At 39.7% G+C, this 26,579-nt stretch overlaps 1 protein-coding gene across 2 annotated transcripts; it reads right to left on the bottom strand.

Moving 5' to 3' along the window:
• Positions 1-2,041: 2,041 nt before the first annotated feature.
• On the bottom strand, positions 2,042-26,156 carry map3k10.L (mitogen-activated protein kinase kinase kinase 10 L homeolog). 2 transcript variants are annotated; one of them, XM_018228738.2, is made up of 11 exons: positions 25,383-26,156; positions 21,008-22,171; positions 13,486-13,666; positions 11,798-11,946; positions 11,455-11,630; positions 7,284-7,524; positions 6,881-7,003; positions 5,912-6,053; positions 5,006-5,118; positions 4,053-4,769; positions 2,042-3,246 (listed from the first exon to the last, which is right to left on the bottom strand). In XM_018228738.2, the coding sequence occupies exons 2-11, from the start codon at positions 21,750-21,752 to the stop codon at positions 2,873-2,875; spliced, it is 2,961 nt and encodes a 986-aa protein (XP_018084227.1). In that variant the 5' UTR covers positions 21,753-22,171; positions 25,383-26,156; the 3' UTR covers positions 2,042-2,872.
• Positions 26,157-26,579: the final 423 nt, after the last annotated feature.

Genomic DNA, 26,579 nt, shown 5'->3' with positions numbered 1-26,579 from the left:
CCCTGGCATTCAAATTTAGGAAGTTTTTTCTTGGCACCTAATGCTGTATAGGAGATACATTAGAGACATTTCATACATTTTTATAGAAACCGCTAAGTAAAAACTTTGATGTTTGTTAGGAGTGAAAAGACAAGGTAGTCCATTTTACTTTTTTTGGCTTTGGAATGTAAAATATGCCATACTCTGGGTAGTGCTTTGAAAATTCCATAACTTCAGAGATCTCCATAAAACTAAGCAATGTTGGAGAAGCCGCACACCTCACAAACCCAGATATCTTATCCTGGTGCCGAGCGATAGAGGAATCGGCCACCTCACATACCAGGTATGAAGAAATTCACTGGCACACAGGAATTGCGATAGCAGGGCAAGCCCTTGCAATTTTATTACTGCAGTAGTGCCACTACTGCATTAATAAAATTGCAAGGGCTTGTCCTGCTATCGCAATTCCTGTGAGCCAATGAATTTCATCTGCATAAAACTATACATATCTGGAATTGGCACGTTCAAGACACTTGAGGCTTTCCAAATCAGATGAATTTTTGTGCATAAATTTTTTTTACTGTATAAATCTTTTATCCTGAAAAATTTTAATTTATTTTTTCGGTATTTAGAGCTCTAAATCGAGTTCCAGAAGTGGAAATATACAACTGATATAGAAAGCTCAGCTTCTCCCAAAAAACAAAACAAAAAAACAATGTATAGTTTTCCTAGGTAAACTAAACCCCACCCCTCTGGAAATGTCCCTAAAATGAGAGAGCACAAAACATCTGGTGCTGAATGCAAATGAAATGCACAATTCTGTTGGCACTTAAAGGGTTAACACTAAGGGGCATATTTATCAAGGGTCGAATTTCGAATTGAAAAAAACTTCGAAATTCGAATTCAAAAAGACCAACCGAAGTGAAGTCTACTTTTTTTTTTGGTCGAATAGGTCCAGATTCGGCCGAATTAGAATCGTACAAATCGAAAGAACAGTGCAATAAATCGAATTTGATTCAAAGTTTTTCCCAAAAAAAAATTAGATTTTTCAAAGTCCATCAATTGACTTCAAATAGTTTCTAGGAAGTCCCCCATAGGCTAAAACAGCAATTTGGCAGGTTTTAGATGGCGAATGGTTGAAATTTTAAAGAGACAGTACATGATAAGTTTCGATATTCAAATTTTCCAATTTTTTTTCAAATTCGAATAGAATTTGGACTATTCCCTAGTCGAAGTACACAAAAAGTAGCTTGTAATTCTAATTTTTTTTCATTTGAAAATTCACCTCGACCTTTGATAAATCTGCCCCCAAATAAATATCAGCATTTTCGAAGTTCAGAGTAAGTATTTTAATAGTCTATTTTTTAGTGCTAAAAAGTATGATTCGGGGAAACAAAAAAAAAATATATACGAACGTTAATAAATCGACCCCCAAGAGTAATGATATGCAAATAAGTCAGGCCTTTTTAAATGTATACAGGAAAAATATATATTTTGGTAAGTGCTATAGTAATGGTTAACATCCCTTTTAAATACTTCTTTTATTCTAATATTAATAAATACAATATCCAGTTCTTATGTCCTTGAGGTACAGTAAAGTAATAAGCAGGGGGTGGGGTATAGGACCAAGTATCATTGCCTGGGGTGCCAATATTAACTGACTAGGCTCTGCCTGTGAATGAAAACAATTAGAGGTTTCATGCTGATAAAAAATTGCTAATCTTCATAATTTAACCCAAACAAGCTTTTGGAATAAATTCAAATTTTGGCACCTAAAAGTTGCTGCAGTTTTTCTTTGTTTCTAAAGCCTGTTTGGTCTTTTCCCACAGTGGATCATGAGCAATTTGCTGTACTCATCGATGGCCAGGTTATACAGATTTACTGCTTTAGTCCATACACATAAAATACACCCACTGTGCAAGCCACATGTGTTGTATGTTTTTTCACTTTACAAATTTATCCACAGGCACATAACTGGTATAACTCATAGGATTGTCTAGAGAACACTGAATAATTACAATTCACAGTAGATTTACACATTAATGATTACTTCTTGCTCAGGTTTCTGTCCCATCCCATGTTTATTGGTTTAATTTAAATACACAAGAGACACATTTTCCAGTTACCAATCCCACCCTCTTTCAGTTTAACAGAAGATGGGCACTTGACAGCAGTAGTATAAGACAGGCTCAGATAAATGGCTATATCTAACCCAACAGAGACTGAGTTTCAACTGAAAAAGACCAGAGATCTGCTTGGACACCAAACCCAGTTGCTGAAAGCATTACCCTTCCATGTGCAAAGAAGTAAAATAAATAAGACTATAGCAGTCATGCAGTCTTGCTTTACTTGTATAGCTGCCTGTTCATGGTTCCTTCATATAGCACTACCAGGATGAGGTAGGCTGCAGTGTGGAATATATTTAGTAATATATTTGTACTCACCCCTGTAATTCTGACTGCATTACAGTCTGCAACTAACCCAGTTTCAGGGATACCCCTGTATTATTTTACATCGCCCCTGTTAGTTACAGAAACACTCATTTCTCGCTCTCTTATTGGTTGCTTGCTGCTATCTAAAAGACCAGATCACTGTACCTTAATAAACTTGTGTTAGAAGGGCTTTCACGTGGTCCTTTAAATTCTAGTTGCCACAGGAGAAAAAAGCTTTTACATACTCCCCAAAGCTGACACTGTGAGGTATAACAAGTCTACATCCCAGCACTCTCCTTGTTTTGCTTCAGGATTTTTTTCATTACAGCAGTAAAGTGGGTTTACCCCTTATAATTACTTAAGATATTTTTTTTATAGTTGTGTTACAACCACAAAACACATTCATAAAAGCACCCCACTTTCAACTTTATGCTGCAGAAGCGAAATACTTAATTCTTTCATTAAGACACGTCTGTTCCCATATTTAAAAAAGGGTCAGTTGTTGGTCTTAAACCCAGTCCGCACAAAGGTACTGTGCTGTCTAGTCTTTGTCCTTCCACCTCCATATCAAGCAGTGTCTCCTCTACATCAGCCACTTGAGCTCCCTCTGCTGATCCACTGGAGCATGCATCACCCCCACCACTAGAGGGGGACGAGCTATGAGTTTGTGAAAGAGAAACAAACTTCCAGGGATCCATTCGAGGTCGGTTTGAAGACGGACGAGGCCTGGGAGCAAATTCTAGAGATGTTGGCCTTTCTACTCCTGTGTCCTTACGTCGGACTGGAGGAGGGAACACAAAATGGGGATCAGGGAGGCGAGGGAAAGGTGATGGTTCTTTGGAACATGAAAAAATAAAGAGAGATCTGTCAGTATACAGAGGTATGAATAGGAATAATTGCAAAGATACAGAAAAAACCTAAGAAAGTGTATTTCACTAAACAATAAGTTTGTGTCATATGCTAAACTATTGAACCAAGAATGATGACTGTATTTATACATGCAAAGAGAGAAGTCTGTAAGAAGCCTTGACATTTATCAGAAGCAACCCCTAGTTGGTGCATGATGGCACAATACAACATCTGAACCAAAAGGACTGTTTTTTTAACTGCTGCATGCAAACCTATATACAGTATATATGTGTATAAAAGATGTGGGCAATTCTTTATTTAGGTTCAAAACATCTGAGTGAAGCCAGCACAATAGTAAGCTCCATAATAGGTAATGGCACTTGCATGTCTTATAAACCATGAATAAAATGTTTATTGGCAAAGCTTTTTATAAGTTGCAATTGCGGGTTTATAAAGGTATAAAACTCCTGCACTTTGATAGCTTCTCCAGTTTTGAGAGAATGGAATTCTAAACTACTATGTCAAGTGTTCTTTAAATGCTGTAAAAAGAAATAAAAGGACAAGACACAAAGTAATGTTATTGTGTGGTCGGTGGATAACCAAAAAAAACAAAAAAGGAAGAAGAACTACAGCAGATTGAGTGCAAAAACCTTCCTTTTTGTTTTTGCTGACTTATCAGAGTTGCAAGCACAGAGCAACTGTAAGGAAGCCGAACACACAAGTTTCTTCTACTTTATTGTACAGACCACCAACATATTTCCCTTTTTTTGGTCAGTGGATAATGCTACTCACCTGGTTCACATTGATAAGGGGTGCTTCCGTCAGATGGAGAGCGTTTATGACCCTGTGTCACTTGCCTTATGGCTCCATCGGAAGGGGTTCTCCTGTGTCCTCTGGTTTCAGTTGTGTTATTTCTTCCTACTGTCACATGGGTGGGAGTCAGAGACTGCTTTGGATCTCTCTTAAAACTTTCAACCTTATAATCTACCAGAGGGTTGCTGCCAACATTTGGTTGCTGTCCTCGGTCCTCTTTTACCCCCCTCCCACTAGACACGTTATCATGGTCCAGTCCGATGTCATCACTATCTGATCGAATCAGAGACCTTGTGGAATTGCAGTCTGAGATGGAAGACAAGGAAATGAGTGTAACTGAGCTGGATGGAATGACAGAGTCTTCACCATAGGACATAGAGCGACTTGGAGAACTAGCACGTCGCCTGGGACCTCTCCCTGCCCATTGGAATATACCCTTTCTTTTCTCTTCCTGAGGCACCAGCTCTGATAAGTCACTGCCCAAAGCAACAGCAGCTAAGAGAGACGCACACCCCAGTAACACAAGTTCACTTTTCCGACGGGACTGCGAACCACGTTTGGGGCTGTCTGATGAGGGTGCACCAGCATGCGCTGTGTCCTCTGGATGACTTCTATGGTCTGATTGGACAGGCAGTGTGAGGTAGGACTGTGAGTAGGGAGACTGTGGGACGGAGCCATCAGAATCAGCATATTCCTCTAGAAACACAGCCAAAAACAATAAATTAAACAGCAAAGTGGAATTTTAATGGTGTAATAAATGTGCATATACTGTATCTATAAAGATTGTACCTTATATTGTTATACATGTTACAAGAAAATAAAGCAGCTAATCCCCACATTTATTTTGCCCCTAATGCACTACAACTATCCAATCTCACTTAATAAATTAAAAATTTAACCCATTTGCCTTACACCATTCAAAGGACTCTTACCCATTTCAGTGAGGCTTGCAAACCCCACACTGATGGGAGTATGCTTAGGAGATTTGCCCAGGTTGGGAGCACTGCTTGACCACTGCTTATTGCCTTCTCCAAGAGTCTTCAGCCTGCAGAGGAAGGTGTTGAAATGAGTGACAGTAGTACACAGAAATTACTTTTATTGACTAAAAGCTTTGTTGTGTGTGTTTTCAAACCCTGTTATTAGTTTTGATGTTCCTGCAATTACACAGAACTGTCACTGAGCAGGAGGTAACGATAGAAAATAATTTGCCCATTGTTGTTGATTTTGGCTAAAATGGCACTGTACAACTTTAGGTATGTGTTTTTGGAGGAGGTTGCTTATAAGTTATGGCTGCCCTGTCCCATTACAAGAAGATGCTGGCCTAAGAAGAAATGCTGATCAAGTACACAGGGTACTGGAAGACACATCAATACATTAGAAAGGGACCTTTACAGTCCTAACCTGACCTTTTAGAGAGTGATGCTGGGAGACACAGGTTAGTCTATCATAGGGACATGCTTAGGAGACAGGCCATCCTATTATGAAGAATTCCTGGGGATACAAACTGAACCAGTACAGGGGGTGTTGAGGAGACATGCTGCCGTGTCTAGTTTTATTGGCATGGAGGGCACCCCTTGTTATCTTTGCCTTGTGTGGCAACAGAAACCCTGCAATTTATCATGAGTAGGCCATAAGCAGCAGATAAGTCCAGTAAATTCTTAAGAGTTGGTTCTGAGGAGCATTGTGAACATATACTGAGGTGGCCTTATGGGCAAGCAAGTCATGATGCTACTCTGAGCTGTCACTGGAAATTAAGTAAGTCTTGCCATTTTACAAAGGCAACATTTGACATGAATGCTCAATGGACTGTAAAATACAGCAAATGGACTGTAATTTACCTTTCTTCTCCCCCTACTCGTTCTTTCTGCTGTGTCGAGCTAGGTCCCCAAGTCCTGCCTTTCTTCTTATTTGATGTTGTTACCTCTTCTTTCTTTAGTACAGAACTGCGCCCCCATGTCTTACTGCCATCAACAGGTGTTACTGTTGGAGAATGACATACATTTAATTGATAAAGGCACACAGGATTTGTTTTCATGAACTTTCACACAAGATAATTTCCCAAATACAGTTGTCCCATTCTGCTTTTTGAGAAAATGGCAATTAGTAGATTGCACAACTACTGCTGTAACAACATGTTGCAAATTAACTCAACTCAATTTTTCCAGTCATTGGAACCACGTTTGGGGCTGTCTGATGAGGGTGTACCAGCATGTGCTGTGTCCTCTGAATGACTTCTATGGTCTGATTGGACAGGCAGTGTGAGGTAGGACTATGCTGAGTAGGGAGACTGTGGGACAGAGCCATCAGAATCAGCATATATTATATTCTATGCCAGGAAATGTATCCTCCTGATTTGGATGTCACCCCTATCCCCCACACTCAATGGCTGGCTAAACTTGCTAAAAGCAACACTCCCCCTAATACAACTCACTTATGCTGCAAGAGGTTGTCCCCAGAAATATGACCTGGTGTGGCGAGACTGGCTGGAAGCCACAGAGGAGCCTTAATGTCAGGGATGACAAGCTAGTAGGAGCATAGCTATACATACACACTGGTCAAGCTGTCTATGGGTTACAGATACAGAACCATAACTGAACTGAAATGTATACAAACGTACGGGATTCAAAAAATGTTAAATGCATATGCTGTACTGTGATGACTACAATAATGACGGAACCATGCGCGTTCTATTGTTTGTTTGTTATAAAATGCAAAATAACAACCTTTAAAAAAAAAAAAAAAAAAAAAAAAGATGATGATAAGGTGTTAAGCCTTTATTCTGATATCGTATTTAGAGTGCAACTCACATCTAATGGCTCTCAGCCTCGGAATTATTAGTGGACTCCCAGGTGGGCTATAGCTGCTTGTCCCCTGCCCCTTACATTTGTCCAACATTGGAGATGCCTGGACTGTAATCTTATGTTCGAAACCTGAGGGCAGAAAAAGAAATAAAAGCTTAAAGAGACCTTAATGACATTCTAATTAAAACAGATATGTGCCCAAGCTCACTACACAAGACATTTGTGTTGTTCTACCAACATAGACACAATGATTAATCTAGAACTGGCCGGTACTGTTCAGATCTCATGTCTGGTCAGGATTTGTCTTTGAGCAAATACTTTCACTGATAAAATGCAACAGTAGCTTGGTCTACATTCTTCTTCCTGCACTCTAGTCATTCATTACCATATTCTGCCTCTGGCCCCCTACCTGAAGGCAAGCTGATCCGGTTGCCATCCTTAAGTTTTAGGCGGCTTTTCTTGAAATTGCCCTTGCGTTTTTTCACCTTTGGCTTTTCTTGGTACATCTGATACATAATTATGTTCAGCTCTCGCTCAACAATGTCAATTTCCCTCTCAGCCAACTCTTGCTCTCTCCTCTTCAGCAGATCCTCCAAAATCCTCTGTTCCTCAGCTGCTCTCACAAGCTCCTCCTCTCGGCTGCGCAGCTCCTGTACAACGGCAGGTAAATACACAGTCAGTTCCAAAAAAGAAGAAATCAACAATTATAAGGAAAAAAAAGTATTTTAGGGTCACATTGTCTTAATCAGGATTAACATACGATCTAGGGGAAGTGCAAAGTAAAAAAAAAACAAAAAAAAAAAAAAACATTGTACACATATAACCAAATATTTTTTAGAGATAAACCAGCAAGTAACAAACCTCTTACACAAAACACCAATGTGAAAATAAAGTTAATGCAGCTACTCGCTAGAGACTAAATAAAGGTAAATATATACGCAAGACACAGATGAAGGCAAAATGTGCATAAATCTTGTGCGGAAATAGCTGATGAGTATGATAAAATGGCTCAGAGCCATGAGATTCTTTGAAAGGAAGATACTGAAAAGTTTTTCTGTTGTTGCATTACTACCTAACTGGAAGTTAGCTACCCAATGAATGTTGGCTACAAGCTTGAGGATAATCACCCTAAGGGTAAGGCCACACGAGGAGATTTGGGGAGATTTTGTCGCCTGGCGACTAATCGCCTCGTCTTTTGCGCAACTATCTCCACACCGAGGCAGTTCGGGAAGATAGTCGCGCAAAAGATGAGGCGATTAGTCGCCAAGCGACAAAATCTCCCCGAATCTCCTCGTGTGGCCTAACCCTAATTAGTAGCTAGCCTTCCTTTTTCTCTCTGTTGTTTTGCACAAGGAGTTTATCACTTATTAGAGAAACACTAGATTAATTGTGATTAGCAGAAAAGGGAAGCTGCACATATATATATTACATTGCATAGTATACAATGGGTTATAATGTCTCTTATACTCTAGATATTAGCCTACATCCCATGCACATGTACACAGGGATAATTAATGGGCAGAACAAATTAAAATGTAAGTTAACGCAACATAAAAATGAAATATTCCAGTTTTTACAAAAAAGACATATAGGGTTAACGTATACAAGTATGGGGCATAATATCTGGAATACATCTGACCTTGGGTTTTCCAGAAAAGTGTTATTACTCCAATTTTAATTACCATACTTTATCAACTAAAAACATTTAAACTTTAACAGGATATAATCGGATTGTTTTGCTACCAATATGAATTCATGCAGTACAAGCTACTGTTTTATTATCACAAGGATAAAAAAGAATATCATTTTTAAAACTTAGATTTGCTTAAAATGAACTCAGTTGGAGATGGCCTGTCTGTAATTCGGATGGGATTAAAAAAAAGTGAAATCTTTAAAATATGTTTCCTAGTTTACCTCTAATATCAGTAAACCTAGCAGTAAAATATCTGATGTGAATAGGAAGATATGGCCTTTCATGGTCAAGCCTAGTCTTAACTGTGAAATGGACAAAGGTGTATATGTATGTATACTGAAAGCTATACATTATTAGTGGCTTCTAGTGCATTGTGATGTAAATTCAGTGTTTATTTAAGGCAGGGATCCCCAACCTTTAGAACATGTGAGCAACATTCAGAAGTGAAAGGAGTTGGGGAGCAACACCAGCATGAAAAATGTTCCTGGGCTACCCTATAAGTGCTGTTATTGGCCATTTGGTAGCCCCTATGTGGATTGTCGACTTACATTGAGGCTCTGTTTGACAGTACATCTGGTTTTTATGCAGCCAAAACTTGTCTCCATGCCTGGAATTCAAAAATAATCATCTGTTTTGAGGCCACTTGAGCAACATGTTGCTTACGAGCTACTGGTTGGGGATCACTGATTTAAGGCATGAAACATTTAGTTACACATTAATATAACTGCAAAAAAAGTAAGATATGTTGATGGAAGCATCATGCTTTGGTACTGCTATGACTCAACATATACTGAGCATTTTGGATAAGAAACTGGATAAGAAATACTGCACAAGACTCTGCTTCAGCTGAAGATTATGGAAAAGTTTTGAAGACCATGACGCAAAACACACGGCCAAAAAAAAGCTGCTGATACATCTGCTTATTTGGCAAGGTCACCAATGAGTGGATCTCTGCCCAATTTGACCACCGAGAGCTGGGCCAAACCGGGCTTATCCAGATTTTAGTTTGATTATACTGTGACAGTGAGAGGACCTGACGGGTTCTTCAAACACGCCTGATGCCTGTCTGACATCAGTCGGGGGGACAGTCCTAAGAATCTGACAGGCTGGCCAATAATCTGACTACTCGATTTGGAGGGGTCAGAGTTTTTTTATTTAATTTTTTTTTTGAATGGCTCAAGATGTCATTTCAACAGAGAATCTCCAGTACTTAGTAGAAACATTGAAGGTCCCCAAAACCACCAAGAAGCCATTCCACATCAGATAATATGTTCATCGTCAGATATTCAAACATCCACATACACAGAAGTGTATTTCGGAAATTCGGTAACAGAAGGTATTTAGGGTTCTTTTGCCAAGTAGTGCAGGTAGCCATTGTCTGTCAAGGGATGACAGAAGTTGTGGTGCAGCAATAGTTGGATAGTCGCAGGTTAAAGAACTCTCATGGTAAAAGTAGCAACAAGCTGATAGGGTACTAGGGAGAAACAAAAGCCACTGTGGTCACAACCACTGAATTTCCCTGAATAGTAATGATAGTCATTTAGTCCTCTTTTTATGATAAAATACTTGCAATAAAGAGCATAGTTTCCAGACATAAGAGCTTTATCACCGTGCTATTATTTACATTGAGAAATTGATGTACTTAAAGGGATACTGTCATGGGGAAAAAAAAATTTTCAAAATGAATCAGTTAATAGTGCTGCTCCAGCAGAATTCTGCACTGAAATCCATTTCTCAAAAGAGCAAACAGATTTTTTTATATTCAATTTTGAAATCTGACATGGGGCTAGACATTTTGTCAATTACCCAGCTGCCCCATGTCATGTGACTTGTGCCTGCACTTCAGGAGAGAAATACTTTCTGGCAGGCTGCTGTTTTTCCTTCTCAATGTAACTGAATGTGTCTCAGTGGGACATGGGTTTTTACTATTGAGTGTTGTTCTTAGATCTACCAGTCAGCTGTTATCTTGTGTTAGGGAGCTGTTATCTGGTTACCTTCCCATTGTTCTTTTGTTTGGCTGCTGGGGGGGAAAAGGGAGGGGGGAGATATCACTCCAACTTGCAGTACAGCAGTAAAGAGTGATTGAAATTTATCAGAGCACAAGTCACATGACTTGGGGCAGCTGGGAAATTGACAAAATGTCTAGCCCCATGTCAGATTTCAAAATTGAATATAAAAAAATCTGTTTGCTCTTTTGAGAAATGGATTTCAGAGCAGAATTCTGCTGGAGCAGCACTATTAACTGATTCATTTTGAAAAAAAATTTTTTTCCCATGACAGTATCCCTTTAAAGGTTGTGTTCATCTTTAAACTCACTTTCAGCATGATGTAGATGTGCTATTCTGAGACAATTTGCAATTTTGTCTCCATTTTTATTATTTGCGGTTTTTGCATTATTTAGCTTTTTGTTCAGCAGCTATTCATCTTGAAATCTTATCAGCTATCTGGCTGCTAGGGTACACATTACACTAGTAACAAGGCAGCAGTTTGAATGATAGACTGGAATATGAATAGGAGAGAGCAGAATGGAAAGATAAGTAATAAAAAGTATTAAAAACCCAATAAAATTGGAGCCTCAAAGAGCAATAGTTTTTTGGCACCCAGTGTAAGTAACCCCCCATTGGAAAGCAAAATAGTTAAAAGAAGGCGGCAAATAACTCAAGAACTATAAAAAAATAAAAACCAATTGCAAAGTTACTAAGAATTGGCTATTCTATAACATACTAAAAGTTAATTTAAACTAAAAATGGAGAATACATTTCTCCAATAGGCACAAAAATAACATATGTTACATAACACAAATAAAAATGTAATTGGTGAATGCTATGGCAACATACTTTATGGGCTCTTCCCACCAAATGACTGCATTAACCTTTTCTCTATTTACCTTTTCTTTGGTCCTCAATTCATCAAACATCTGCTGGATTTCCAGCCTCCAGTCTTCCTGAAGAGAATGGAAGGACTCCAAGGGCATTTGAAACATGGCTGACTGTTCTATAGTTGTCAGTTGTTCCAGAATACAAGAAAATGTAGGTCTGCTGTGAGGGTCCGGATCCCAACATGCTAGAGCAAAAATAATATTTTGCCACATTAACAAGTTTCCCATAACATGAAGCACTATAGTATTTACTGTTCATGGCTAAACAAAATAGATCAATAGCTTCTTGCTCCACACTTCAGCCTAGTATGAGCTCTGAAACAGAGGTATTGCATTTAGTTTTAAAGATTACCTTCAAGGATCCGTACAAAAGGCTCAGGACAAGTCGATGGGATAGGTAAGGTAAGCTTGTTCATGGCCACACCATATGCTACAGCAAGAGCATCTATCTCCCGATATGGCACCTCTCCTGTTAGAAGCTCCCAGAGCAGAACCCCAAAACTGAAACATATATAGATAACTTTACTACTGCTCACAAACACCTAAAACGCCACCATTCTATTTAAGGGGGGGGGGTCACATGAAAACAATTTGACTTAAAGGACACAGAGAAGAAATAAGCTAAAAAGGTATCCGGTCATCGGAAAACATGTTTTTTTCAAAACGCATCAATTAATAGTGTTACTCCAGCAGAATTCTGCACTGAAATCCATTTCTCAAAAGAGCAAACAGATTTTTTTATATTCAATTTTGAAATCTGACATGGGGCTAGACATTTTGTCAATTTCCCAGCTGCCCCTGGTCATGTGACTTGTGCCTGCACTTTAGGAGAGAAATGCTTTCTGGCAGGCTGCTGTTTTTCCTTCTCAATGTAACTGAATGTGTCTCAGTGGGACATGGGTTTTTACTATTGAGTGTTGTTCTTAGATCTACCAGGCAGCTGTTATCTTGTGTTAGGGAGCTGTTATCTGGTTACCTTACCATTGTTCTTTTGTTTGGCTGCTGGGGGGGTGATATCAGTCCAACTTGCAGTACAGCAGTAAAAAGAGTGATTGAAGTTTATCAGAGCACAAGTCGCATGACTTGGGGCAGCTGGAAAATTGACAATATGTCTAGCCCCATGTCATATTTCAAAATTGAATATAAAAAAATCTGTTTGCTCTTTTGAGAAATGGATTTCAGTGCAGAATTCTGCTGGAGCAGCATTATTAACTGATTCATTTTGAAAAAAATTTTTTTTCCCATAACAGTATCCCTTAAAGGACAATCACAGTAATGGACTACAGGCTAGTGCAAGATAAGAGATACAATGCAGATTAAAGTGTATATATAGTGAATGGGCTAGCACTGTGCATACATGGAGACTGATACAGAGGAAAAGCAGGAAAAGACTAGCACAAAGGAACAGCAGCAGAAAAGTGACACAGATGAATAAAGGAGTAGTAAGAGGTAAACTGGTACACGGTTCAGAAAAGGAACACTGCCATTGTGTAATACTGTAGATCAGGGGTCCCCAACCTTTTTTACCCGTGAGCCACATTCAAAAATAAAAAGAATTGGGGAGCAACCTTCCTGGGGTGCCAAATAAGGGTTGTAATTGGCTATTTGGTGGCCCCTATGTGGACTGGCAGCCTACAGGGGGCTCTGTTTGACAGTACACCTGTTTTTTATGCAACCAAATCTTGCCTCCAAGCCTGGAATTCAAAAATAAGCACCTGCTTTGAGGTCACTGGGAGCAACATCCAAGGGGTTGGAGAGCAACTTGTTGCTCGTGAGCTACTGGTTGGGGATCACTGCTGTAGATAGACTGGGAAAGGGAATGAGATAAAGTAGAGAAATGTAAAACAGGGGGAAAGACAATTGGCTGGTAGTATATTAAGAGACTAGTAGTAGGGAAAAAGTACTTTACCCAGTGAAAATATTCTTGAAATAAAAACTGCTTTTTGTAAAGCCCTTGATAATGTCAAAAGCACATAACTGACATCTGAGCATCTTGCTACGAGAGATGAACTCTTTGCAGCCATACAAAGTGACAATTACCTCCACACATCACTGCTCTTAGAAAAGAGAGATAAGCGGATAACTTCTGGGGCCATCCAAGCATAGGTACCAGCTGCGCTCATCTTCGTTGTCTTCTGCCACTCCCTGGCCAGCCCAAAATCTGTGATTTTCAGTGTCTTGTTAAACAAGTCATCATTCTCTGCTTTCTCTAGTATTAAGACTGTGAGATGAGAAGATGGCAAAGTCAGGGACAATTCAACATTTCCATTTAAATCAATAATATGGCCTAATGCTAATAATTGCATCCACATTTTCCATTTCAAAGGAACACAGAAAGAAGGCGTTAGAGGTGAAGGAGATTTTAGGGTTATATAATACATACACAGAGAATTTTAAAGAATATTTGCATAATTTCACATATTTGTCTGTCAGTGCCAGGCCAAACCAGACAGGCACCCGAGGCAACCTGGTTGGCCAACTTGCCCCCCACGCACGTGTGCAGTGCCAGTCTGGGGGGAAATGGGTGAGTGTAAGGAGCAGGAGGTGGGAGGACATATGGCCGGACTAGGGGTAGGTTGAAGTAGAGGTATGTGCCCACCACCACTGTTACACCCTAGCCACATGTTTCTCCCTCCCCCTCGTTCCTGCGCTGATCTTTGTTACATGACTAAATATCAAATACAACATCAATATATGCACGTCATACTGCACTGCAGTGGATCAGAGGAAATGTATACATTTAGAAGGGTGTGTTTTTTTCTGTCATTGTATGTGTGTCTCCATGTGTATTAGCTGTATTCATTGTATTGTATATTGCATTGCATGTATTTATATTGCACCATAAATGCTTTACAAGGCACAAACACAAACCAAGGGTTTAGTTTCTATAGATCAGTCAGTGTTATACAGGATAGGGAACTCTCTCCTCATAATGAGAGGTAACTTGAAGTTTGTCATTTCAAACATCTGATTTGTATCATACCAGGAAAATCACTAAATTGTGCATGATCCTTAGCCAAATAGTGTCCCACAAGTACAACCAACAGCTCATGTAAAACGATTTTTACGATTTCTGAGATATTAGCAGTTTTACAAAATGTCTTATCACCACTCTGCAGTTCTCATTCAAAGGTACTGTGCTCTAGGGAGAAGTATACATAATGCAGAAACTGTAAACAATGGAGGACACTCACAGCAAGGCTGTGCCTGCAATAACAGAAAATTTGCTACTGCTAGTGTATATGCCACCTCCCCAAATAATAACACATAATTAATGCAAGGGCAGCAAAAAAAAGAAAAAAACAAACAAGCATGCACAGTGCATTGAAGATTCACGCACAGTAGGACAACTGTATTTAGGAACTTTATCTCAAAAGTCAGAGTTGGAGCCCTTGGGAAGTGGCATATTACACCTATGCCATACCAGGGATTAAAATAACCTCTCCTATTACATAAAACTCATAAAACATAATAGTATCCTCTATGAGAGAAGCCAAATCTAAAAGCTTGGTAAAGTTAAGCAAACATCATAACATTTTAGCCAGACAAGAAATCTGGTGTTTTTCTGGTACTGGGCCAATAAGTTAATTTAAGTATAATAACATAACAGACTTTTACAGAACAATACTTGTTACAGTTTTTCTGTATTAGTAGCAGTTTAAAGAAACTGATTCAGTAGTCCAGCTGGGTTCCTAAGGCATTTAGGCACAAGCCTACAAGCATGGGTCAAACATACAGAGGCATAACAATAGAGACTGTCCATGTGGTTGCTGGAAAGCCCAAGGACCTACACAATGTAAAATATTAGCATTTATCTATCATGCTTTCTGTTCTAATGGAACCTGACTTTCCCCAAACATTGTGTACCTCGTAAACAACAGAAACAGAGATACCCCGGTAAGCCCAATTCATGCTAACTAACAAAGTTGCAAGTTTTGCCAATACAGATGTAAATAACCAATGCTAATGTGCAATTGGTTGTTATGAGTTATTGCATAAAACTGCTATCTACACTACAATTTTGCTCTAAAGGTGTATATTTATATATGTATTTATCGAACCATTTTCACAAATCAAGTGCCAAGTTGCGAAAACATTCAAAACATTGCCAATGTTGATAATGCTTGAGGATTTGTAGCTAGGGACAAGTGGACATCTAACCAACATCTACATAGAACCTGCTTAGCAGCCATATTTACTTTCTCTGTGCAAATTTGTCTTGATGCAGTAACTCATACAAACTAACCAGCAACTTGGTCTGATTTTGAGGCAAATGTTTCCAGATTCAGTAAAGGAATTTTAAAATCATATTGCTAACCTCTGCAATAGAGATGAAATGTTGTCTTTCAGATGAACAATTTCGTTATCATTGGAGATAACCTGCTCAAGTTAGTCCAGAACAGAAATGTTGACTGAATAAACCTTTTTTTCAAAGAAGCAAATACAATTGATTCTATGCAATAAATAAATAAATTCTGTGCATGTGGGGTTAGTAGAGTAAAGGAACAGTAACACCAAAAAATTAAAAGTGTTCTAAAGTAATGTATATATAATGTACTGTACTGTTTGATTTAATGTAAATGTAATGTACTGGTAAAACTAGTGTGTTTGCTTTAGAAACAAAACTATAGTTTATATAAACAAGCTGCTGTGTAGCTACAAGGGCAGCCACTCAGAACTGAAAAAGGAGAAGGGGCACAGGATACACAGCGGATAACAGATAAGCTCTGTAGTATTCAATGGGATTCTTCAGAACGTTTCTGGTATCTACTATGTGTCCTGTGCTTGAATAGCTTGTTTATGTCAACTATAGTTGAAGCAAACACACCAGTTTTGCCAGTGTGGGGCACAAATACATTATATTAGCTTTCCTTTACAACACTTTTTGGTGTTACTGTCCCTTTAACACTTTTACAAATATACAAGCAACATTTATTTTCAGCATAAGGATAAACTGCAACATTTGCCCAGAAACCCTTCTTAGAACTTGTACACACTACTGATTTAACTCCAGTGTGTTATTCCATTCACTGGCTGGCCTCAAGTGGGTGAAAAAGTTTTGGTTTCAATGGGGATGTTGAGGGAGGTAAAACAGTAATTTGCAGAAAGTTTTTCTCTTCATTACTAATCAAGATCCTTGTAAATGCTCCACTGAACATAAATAGGACACATTTATCATCCACTTTAAGCCTACCAGAGGATGACAAATGCAGCGGAGGAAAGGCAGTATGTACTCAATACCTTACTCCCAAGCTAATGTGCCGAAGCATAACTTCCATCCCCTCACTAGGATCACTTCAGACACAAGCCCTGCATAATTTAGAGGAAAGCAGTAAGCTTTAACCATGAGTGGATGCAACTGTTTAACCACAGTAAATATACCACCCAGCTGTCCCAGCCCAGCCATGAAATTACAGTGAATAAAGCTAAAGACACCGTTTCTTTGATATGCTGGCAGAGAAAACTTGCTCCAGCACTATGCATGTGTGCGCACACTGACCGGCACGTGATTATCAGCGTGAGTGTGTGCTCTTGTGCTCCTTAGTGCTATTGTACTTGTGCCCTGAAGATAGGAAAATAACCCATAAGGTCTAGCCTATTACCTATAAAATATTCAACATATATTTGAACTTCTAGAATCTGGCCCCTTTATGATGCACTCCCAGCATATGATTAGACTTTGTGGAAACTGATTGGCACAAAAGTGGCTTTGTTTTAATATACAGCCATTAGGTTTAGAATTAGTTAAAACAATTGTATGCTCTAAAACTATTAACATGAGATCATGTTTAGCCCTGCCTTGAGTTGCATTTTAACATATACAAGTTCAAGTGGATGTCCACCCAAATACCGTTTCTGCATATTTCATATATATGTTATTCATCATTTATTTGTAAATGCGTTTGCCATTGAAAGCAATTTTTTGGCAGTATCGGAATAAGATGCCATTAGGAGGCCTTCATCCTAGAACTACCTTCCATCGGCACCATCCCCTACTGATGTTTGCCAGACCACCATGATACCATTGGTGCCCATGGGGGGGGGCAAACTTGGGGGCAGTTGCATCCCCTGCAACCTGTGCAATTTATGCCACTTTTTTTGACTCTTGCTTTCAATTTACTGCATTTTTTAATAAATGGATATTGCAAAAAAAAAAAAAAAAAAAAAAAAAAGATTTTGGATGCTCAAACTTACTGTAGTGAAATACATACAATACTGCACTGCATTAACCAACCTAAATAGTGTGGCATTATCTGTTCATAAGCACACCTGGCCATAGACGTGCAGGTTTTCCTCTCTATTACAAAAAACGACCAAAAAAATTTTCTGGAATTAATTGACAGACAGCAATTGTACGAAAGACATATCTAACAAACAGTAATGACAGTTCTGTAAACCCCTCTGGAGAAGATTTTTTCGGCAGATTCGGACCCGTGCGAACTGCCGGCGGGCCTGAAGGGGTGCGGACCCTGGTGCCATTGCATCCCCAGAAGTTCCACCACTTGTTACAGTCACCCATTGATATTGTCAGATCGTGCAAATCTTCGTTTGGTACTACTTTACCTTTGCGTCTATGGCCAGTTTAAGTATAAAGCTAATGGCACACAAGGTGTTTTCCCACCAGCTGAGAAAATGCCAATCTATTTGCATCTGTCTCATGTTCTCTACACAGAGACCCAGCATGTGCCTGTCAGTGCTCACACTGAATGGATTTTTGCCTTAAATGCACGTGTGCATTTTCAGGCGGAAAATCGCAGATGAAAGCAGACCACCATTTGCCCCGTCAGCAGAGAAAACGCCTTATGTGACATTAGCCTAAGGCTTAACACATAATAATTAATCATTTTAGCAGGTAAATACATTCCAAGTCAAACTCTCTAATATGTATATCTACCATCACCTGTTCTATGTTTAAGCCATTTAGAAAGAAGAAGAAAGGTCAATAATAAATGTCAATAAGTGAAAAGGTCAGGCCCGGACTGGCAATCTGTGGGTTCTGGCAAATGCCAGAGGGGCTGCTGTATAGTTCAATAGAAAGATACCATATAGTGGGCTGGTAGGGGGCTGTTTGGTCTGGTGGGGGGGCTGTTTGGGCCTCTGTGTACTTGGAATGGCAGGGCCTATTTTGACTCCCAGTCCAGGCCTGGAAAAGGTAATAGGGAGAACATAACAGTAGATGACTGAAAAGAGATAAAGGGAAGGTAGATAAAGATAGGATAAATAGTATGAAAATTAAACAAGAAAGGCATGGGGAAAGCCAAACGTTAAAATAGCTCAGGTGATAGCAAAAGATAAAAAAATGACAGCGGTGAAGTTATAAAATATGGAAGGGAAGAGGAAGTTTTAAAAAAAAGTAATGATATTTTCTTGTCAAGAAGAAACCCCATCTATGTATGTGATACACTCATAAGCATTCCACACACACAGTCTGTGATCAGACTGTTCCACTGTGCAGTGGCGTATCTACCGGGGGAGCAGAAGGTGCAACTGGGCCAGGGCCCGCACCCCCGCAGGGCCCCCCTGGCAGATCGTGCGCTGCTGCCGGCTGGAGTCGGCTGCAGCCGCAAAGTAAGTTTGCACTGACGGGGGGGGGGGGGCGGCTTCATGGCCCGCACTGGGGCCTGCCTCACCTAGTTCCGTTACTGCCACTGTGGGCCAAACAATGAGGGGTGTGAAATTTGGTCACACAAGCATAATGCCAGCAGGCACAGATCCGGATGGATCATGAGGGTGGTTCACTTACTGTTTGCTAATGACCTCCCACACATTCCAACTGTGGTCATCTGCTAACATCTGGGCTATAGAATACAAGGAGCTGCTATCACACCCTGTGTGCAATACTCATTAGATGATTTGCACTGCAGATAATTAGAGGAGATAGTCAGAAAAATACTTAATTGCAAAGTAAGAGGAACGAGCAGCTGGGAGAGTTACATTAACGTTGCGTTCAGTGCTGGAGACATCTATTGTAATAGCTCATGCCTTACAATACTGCTCAGATTGCACTGCCATAGAATTGTACCAAAGCAACTAGGTTTCACGTCTCAGATGAACGTTAGTACAGCCTAAGGGTAAGGTCACATTGGGCGTTTCGGGAGATTTAGGGTAAGGTCACACTGGGCGTTTCGGGGAGATTTAGTCGCCTGGCAACTAATCGCCTTGTCTTTGCGGCGACCAATCTCCCTGAACTCCTTTCCTCACTCTTGCGCTGGCTAAAATGAAAAATCGCCGGCGCTAACCACACGCAGCGATTCGTTGACCTTACTCTAAAGGTGGCCATACACTGGCTGAACTCTATAAGTGGCCTATTTATCATGCTTTGTAAAAAGTGGAGTGAAACATCACCGGTGATATTGCCCAGAGCAACCAATCAGCAATTAGATTTCAACAAAATCAAAGATCAGATTGGTTGCTATGAACAACATCACCGGTAATGTTTCACTCAACTTTTTACATAGGCCCCTAAAGGTATTAACTGATTTAACAGATGGCTATTACGCACTGCAGCCACACGTGTAGGTGATCAGAACCGTATGGTAGTAGGGCAGGCATTCAAAGATCAATCTTCCCAACAGTCATGTAAAAATGTAAGAAGTTTATTTTGTACACATAGAAGCACCCTTACACATTTCATGTTTTACAAACACTAGGGGGCAGATTTACTAAGCTCGAGTAAATGATTCGAATGAAAAAACATTCGAATTTCGAAGTATTTTTTTGGGTACTTCGACCATTGAATGGGTCAAATTCGATTAAATTCGATCGAATCGAATGATTCGAACGATTCAAAGTAAAAATCGTTCGACTATTGGACCATTCGATAGTCAAAGTACTGTCTCTTTAAAAAATACTTAGACTACATACTTCGCCACTTTAAACCTACCGAGGTTCAATGTTAGCCTATGAAGACCTTCCCCATCACTTTTCTAACATTTTTTTGATCAAATAAAAATCCTTTGATCGATCGCTAAAAATCATTTGAACCGACTCTTGATAAATGTGCCCCTTAATCATAGGATACATGTGTAAAAAAATGCATGTGTAAGGTATGCAAGTTCTGAATAAAAAACAAGTACAGTGTGGATGGCAGCCGAATTGGCCCACCTAAAGCCACACTATTCCATTTGTAAATGTAAAACCAGTGGAAGAGCTAACTTCCCCTTTGCACACACCTACACTGTAACTCTATTATATGTACACATCGCATAAATAGTTCAGACAAGAGCTGTACAAACACACAAGGTTATTATGCAATGACATGAATCTAGTAGCTATAGTAAACTTGCCTAGGCTAGCCTGAGAGAGAGAGAGCGTGTATATATATATATATATATATATACACATATACATATACACATATATATATATATATATATATATATATATATATATATGTATATATGTATATATATATATATATATATATATATATATATATATATATATATATATATATATATATATATATATACACACACACACACACACACACACACACACACACACAAAACATCTATACACATACATATATAGTTACACAAGTTCTCAGTTTAACACTTACTGTTGCTGGATTTTAGATCCCTGTGTATAATAGGAACAATGGCTTCATTGTGGAGATAGGTCATGCCTTTGGCTATCTGCACTGCCCAGTTTACCAATACATGAGCTGGAACCTTCTTCCCAGCCAGGGCTCTGTGTAATGGTCCACCTCTGGCATACTCCATAACCAGACAAAGATGAGGCGGTTTTAGGCACACCCCTGTCAGGGCTATGATGTTGGGGTGGCACAACATACAGAAGAGCTTGGCTTCCTGTCGCACATTCTCAGCAGTCACGTTGATATCTTCATCTGGGTCATGACGGACAGCTTTAACTGCAACCTCTTCATCTCTCCATAATCCCTTATAGACCTTCCCAAATCCTCCCACCCCAATGATTTCATCCAGGTTCAGCTCTTCAAACTCGATTTCTAGTGGGAGAGGGCATTGCTTTGGGGCTCCTGTTAGGGTAGTGTATTTATCGTCACTCACCACATAATTACTTGGAAATATGCCCACCTTGTCTTTAATTTTTCCTGTCCACCAACCCTCATCACCAGAAACAGTAGAGTCCTTTGAGAGTATCTCAACCAAGTCTCCCCTCCGTAAGGTTAATTCCTCTTCTGCTGTTGCTTCATAATCGAAAACTGCCATCCATAATGGATTGGAGACCCCATAACTCTGCACATCACTCCACACCCCATTTTCTTTATTGTCTTTTGAGCTCTGCCATAGAAAGGCCTCATTTTTCGGAAGTCCATCCATCATTATAATTTAGAAGAACAAGTAGTACTACAAAATGTCACATTATGGTTATTTTAGGTACTGTATTGTAGGAGTAATTAAAGATGGTTGAGAAGGATTCTAAAAACGTCCAGGTCCACCCATCCATAGAACGGATCTTAACCTGTCTGGCAATTTTCCCCATCACTAGTCCCTACCTATGCCTTCTCCAAATAGAACCTTTGCCTCCATTAAAGTAACAAAAAATGTTTTGTTTCAAATGTCACATTAAAAAAAATAGTACAGATCAAGTTATTTCCAGGCCTAAACTCTTCAGTGTATTGACCTTCAGAAAGCTTAAATACTCCCTTGGAAGGAATGCTTTTATGATAGGTGACTTTCCTGGCTTCCGTTGTGTGAAAGGAGCAGGTACTTCAGCAGTCAGAAATATCTGTGGGAGGGAACTGCCAAAAGAAAAACAAAACATATATTAGACTTCTGTTATAATTATCAGCAGAGGACATTTTGGTTTAGGCAAGAAGTTATATTTACTATGCTGGTTTGAGTGCTTTTAAAAATACAGGTAAAAAAATTATTTATATTTATTTACAAATGTAAACAAGCGTGAAGGTTGCTTTGGGTCTGTGTAAAACCTTTTGTACATAGAAAATAAATGCTGTTGAATATACGTGGTCAAACCAGAATAAAAACTGCTTTCAAGATCTGTTAGTGGATTAAAAGGCATTACCGGCACAAGAAATCATTTGTATCCTATTAAATCCGTCTGGGCTTTTACACAACCAAATTTGCACAAGAAATGTGGCTTTCCTCCATACATTTACACCAGCCGTACAGTAAAAATCTAGATATAGTATTAGTTTTGCACTCAGTTGTACCGCAATGGATACACAAATGTGTGTATAAACAAGAGTGCTGTTGTCTGATGGAAGCTCTGTCCCATACAGGGTTAAGAATTTGCTTAAACCTTTGTTTGCTATATAGAAACACGATGCTTGTATGTGACACTCTAATGACAGTTGTCTCCCTCTACCTGTCACAGTTTCAGTCTAAGGGATTGCTTACAACTTGTATGATAAAACCATTACGAGGTCATACATATCCCCAGACCAGCATGACAGTGTTGTTTTTAGCCTTAAGCAGGGCTAAGGCTTTGCAGAGACATTTTTGTTGTGGGTTGTTATTTTGCTCTTTGTTTTGTTGTTGTAGGTTTTTTTGTCCCAAGTACAAAAGACAACATAAATACAATTTTGGCTGCAATTCTTATAACAGTACTGCTGGATTCATTTTCTTTCTTAAAGGGGAAAATGAAAATGTAATTTAAACTTTATAATTCTAAAATAAGACATTTTTTAAATATAATTAATTAAAAATTCTGACCATTTCTGAAATAATCAAGTTACTCTCCACCCTCCTCCACTTACAGCCTTTGGGGGGCTTGTTTTGCCTAGAAGATTAGGGCTCACTCTTTTGAAATGACCAGAAATCTTGTTTCCCTACACGCAATGAAAATCTGTCAATGAAAATCTGACACCCAACTCCAGCATGAAGACTGAAGAGTGAACAGATGCTGAGAGAGAGATAGTCAGATAACAGAGATAATTTCAGAAACAGTACAGAATTTTTAATTGGTTATATTGAGAAAGTTTATTATTTCAGTGTGATGAAGCTTATATTAAATTTTGATTTTACGATAGTATCAGAGAAAGGCTCAGGGAGTATTTGTTTCTACCTAATGTAGGATTATACTAATCACTTATATCAAAGACTGCCTCAGCCAGTGATGGGCTTTGCCCTAATGTAAGGTGATGTCCTGACTCAACATAATTAGGAAGTCAAACAATGCAGAGTTTGTATGTAATGCAAGCGAGTCCCTTGACAGTACATTACGGGAGTCAGGCTCCTACAGTACTCTCTTTCTTGCTAATGTAAGGGGATCTACTGGAACCACTTTGTCAGATACAGACTCTCACAGTGTTGGATTTCTGGTTAATGTATGGGGGGGGGCTAATGAGAGCACATTATCAAGAACAGATTCACACATTGCTAGGTATCTGCTTAATGCAGGGGAGATCTACTCAATTGGTGGATTGGTGGAGGCAGTCTACCATAGCATCAGGTTTCTGGTTAACATATGAGGATCTACACAGACTGCCAATTCCGAGGGCTGTAATATACAGTATAGTGAATATATGGGTGCTCAACTGAACGTACCAGATCCGAAACAAGCACATTCAGTGGGGGTGATTTAGTATTGCACCAATACTATGTAATTGCCCATACAAATAAATCAGATATTTGTTTTAATTTTCTAATTGGTAGCTGAGTGATCAAACGTAATTGCTGATTGGTTGCTATGTGCAACTGCATCCATGCTTTTGGGAACCTGTTTTTGTCAATTTGATTTTCAGGTCAGTGTACATGGGATCTACTGACTGCACAAAATCTTGGGCAGGTTTGCACAAAACTAGGCTTTTGGTTACTTATGGGGAATCTACAAAACCATGCGATTTGGGACAGGTTTACAAACTGCCAAGTTCCTGCCAATACATGGGAATCAACTAACACCAAGATGCCCCGGCTCTCCCTGTGTTGGTTTTCTGGTTCAGGTATAGAAATTGAATGACTGGGCATAATATAGAGTGGTCTCACACACTGCAGGGTTTCTAACTGATTATATATGACATAAATACACATATATAATGAAATATTATTCTGGTCAACACATGGGAATGAGATTATAAATATTTCAGGGACAGAAACAGCAGCAATGGGTTTCAGACTAATGGACGGGTATTACTTACATCTCAGGTTTTGTTGTTATTTCAGGGAATCTACTACTTGCCTATTATTACTATTATTAAGTGTGGGCTTCTGGAAGGCAATCACAAAAGCAATCTGCTAACTTGACAGACTGCCACAATGCTGTGAATCTGGCTAATATGTGGAAAATGGATTATGTACATCATAAGGGAAAGGCTCCCAAAGTGCTTGGTTTCTGGCTAATGTATGAGAATCTTATCAGGAACATCATCACGGACAAGTGCAGATAGGGATGGATTTCTAACACTAACCAGTATATAATCCGGTGCAGACTCACAAAGTTAAGGGTTTCTTATTAGAGACAGGCCTCCTCGGCTCTTGGTTTCTGTCTTATACATGGGATCTAACGAGTGCATGATATTTGGGAAAATCTTCCAGTGTGCTAAGTTTCTGGCCAAGGCATAGGCATATGCTAAATTAATACAGTGGAGGACAGGCTCACACAGGTCTGGGTTTCATATGAAGATCTAATACAGTATATCCTTGGGACAGGTTAACTAGGGTCAGTTTTGTTGGTTAATATATAGCAGTCTACTGAATCATTGTAAACTGTTAGACATTATGTTGAGTTTTCAGCTAATATTTGGGGATCTATTATATCAGTGAGACTCACGAAATGGTGAATGTTCGAGGTGCCCAGTGCATTATGTAGGCTGAATGTCTGGCAAATGTATGGAAATAGAAGAGTATAAAATACAGCACTAGCCATAGTCAGGGACAAGCTTAGTGTTTTATATAGGTGGCTCCCTTCTGCTTGCATTGGCATTAGCACTGTGGTGTGTGTCAGCCCCCCTGTGCCCACAAATAACACACCCACTGAAGCAGCCCACTCACCTCTCCCATTCACACCAGAGGTATGGTTGGCCACACTTTCCTTTGGGCTGCTCATTTCTCATAGCGTTAGAGTTCCTATGTCAGGGAATGCAGCTTGTATATATACACAGGTTGTTTGCATGTATTACACAGAGCTCTACTAGCCTGTGTCAAAGCAGCTCGATCTCCATCATCCTCTCTCCATCCCTCCTCACAAGGCGGCTTCCCCATCACCTGCTCGAATCCAGCGTTTAACCATTTGCTTGTGGCCCCCTTCTCCCAAGAGTAATGGAGCCCATTCACCTTACACAGGCTGTCAGCTGTTCCAGGCAGTCCAAACACACAATCCTCTCCACCTCCCAGCCACCGTCGTGGTGCATGCTGGGGACTGTAGTTTTTATTGCGAGAATTGACAATTGCAAAGCCAAACCGGCAGGTAGCGCCATTGTGTCCGTGGGGAGCCAGCTGGAGCCTTGTTCTAATAAACAAACAGACTGTGCGGCTGTGTCTGTACACGTACCATGGTGGGTACTAGTATAAAGGAACGCCGTAACAAACGAGCCGCTTCACCTTGCCAGGCGTGGGCACCTGCTCTCCACGTGTTAAAGATGAATACTGCTATTGTTGTACCGTGTCCTCCCACACACATTAAAACTAAATTACGTATTGCTAAAATATATTTATTATCGCACCTCCCCCACTGCTGTAACAGTTACGGGATCTTATTTTGTGCTGACAGGCCCCGCCTGCCCAATTTATCCTCCTCCCTCTTGCCTGCCATTTTAGTTATGCATCTCCTCTTACTTTTTCCTGGCAGGTCCCAGCTTTCCCATTCATTCTCGACTCCACCCCTAGATGTCATCCTAGGGTCTTCACCATGCGACACCATCCATGGGCACGCCTCCATGTGACGTCATCAGGGCTGCTTTAATAAATGGGCATCTGCCTAGGGCACATTGTGCCACTGTGTTAACTATGTCAATCTAATCAGCTTTGATTACTGTTGTATTTAAAGGGGAACTATTGAGAACATGAAAATTTCACTATGGATCATAATACTGAAATAAGAAATATTATAAATATAATCAATTAAAAATCTACTAATTACTATTCACTATTCACTCTCCTTCCCTCAACGCTTGTCATGTAGGACTTGGGAGTCCTTACAGGGGTCCTTTTGCCTGGAAGTAAAGCTCACTCTTGAAATCACCAGAAATC

Source organism: Xenopus laevis, chromosome 8L (genome assembly GCF_017654675.1).
Source record: "Xenopus laevis strain J_2021 chromosome 8L, Xenopus_laevis_v10.1, whole genome shotgun sequence".
In the NCBI taxonomy this organism is placed as follows: Eukaryota; Metazoa; Chordata; class Amphibia; order Anura; family Pipidae; genus Xenopus; species Xenopus laevis.
The sequence above is the reverse complement of the archived record's forward strand: the minus strand, read 5'-3'. Positions and strand labels throughout refer to the sequence as shown.

Bases quoted from the DNA above. Each gene is read 5' to 3' on its own strand.
- map3k10.L (XM_018228738.2), bottom strand. From the start codon at position 21,752: ATGATGGATGGACTTCCGAAAAATGAGGCCTTTCTATGGCAGAGCTCA. The intron at 11,631-11,797 runs GTAATCTTTAAA...TTTTTGCTCTAG, and splicing joins TTTTGTACGGATCCTTGAAG to CATGTTGGGATCCGGACCCT. The intron at 7,004-7,283 runs GTAGGGGGCCAG...TTCTGCCCTCAG, and splicing joins CCGGATCAGCTTGCCTTCAG to GTTTCGAACATAAGATTACA.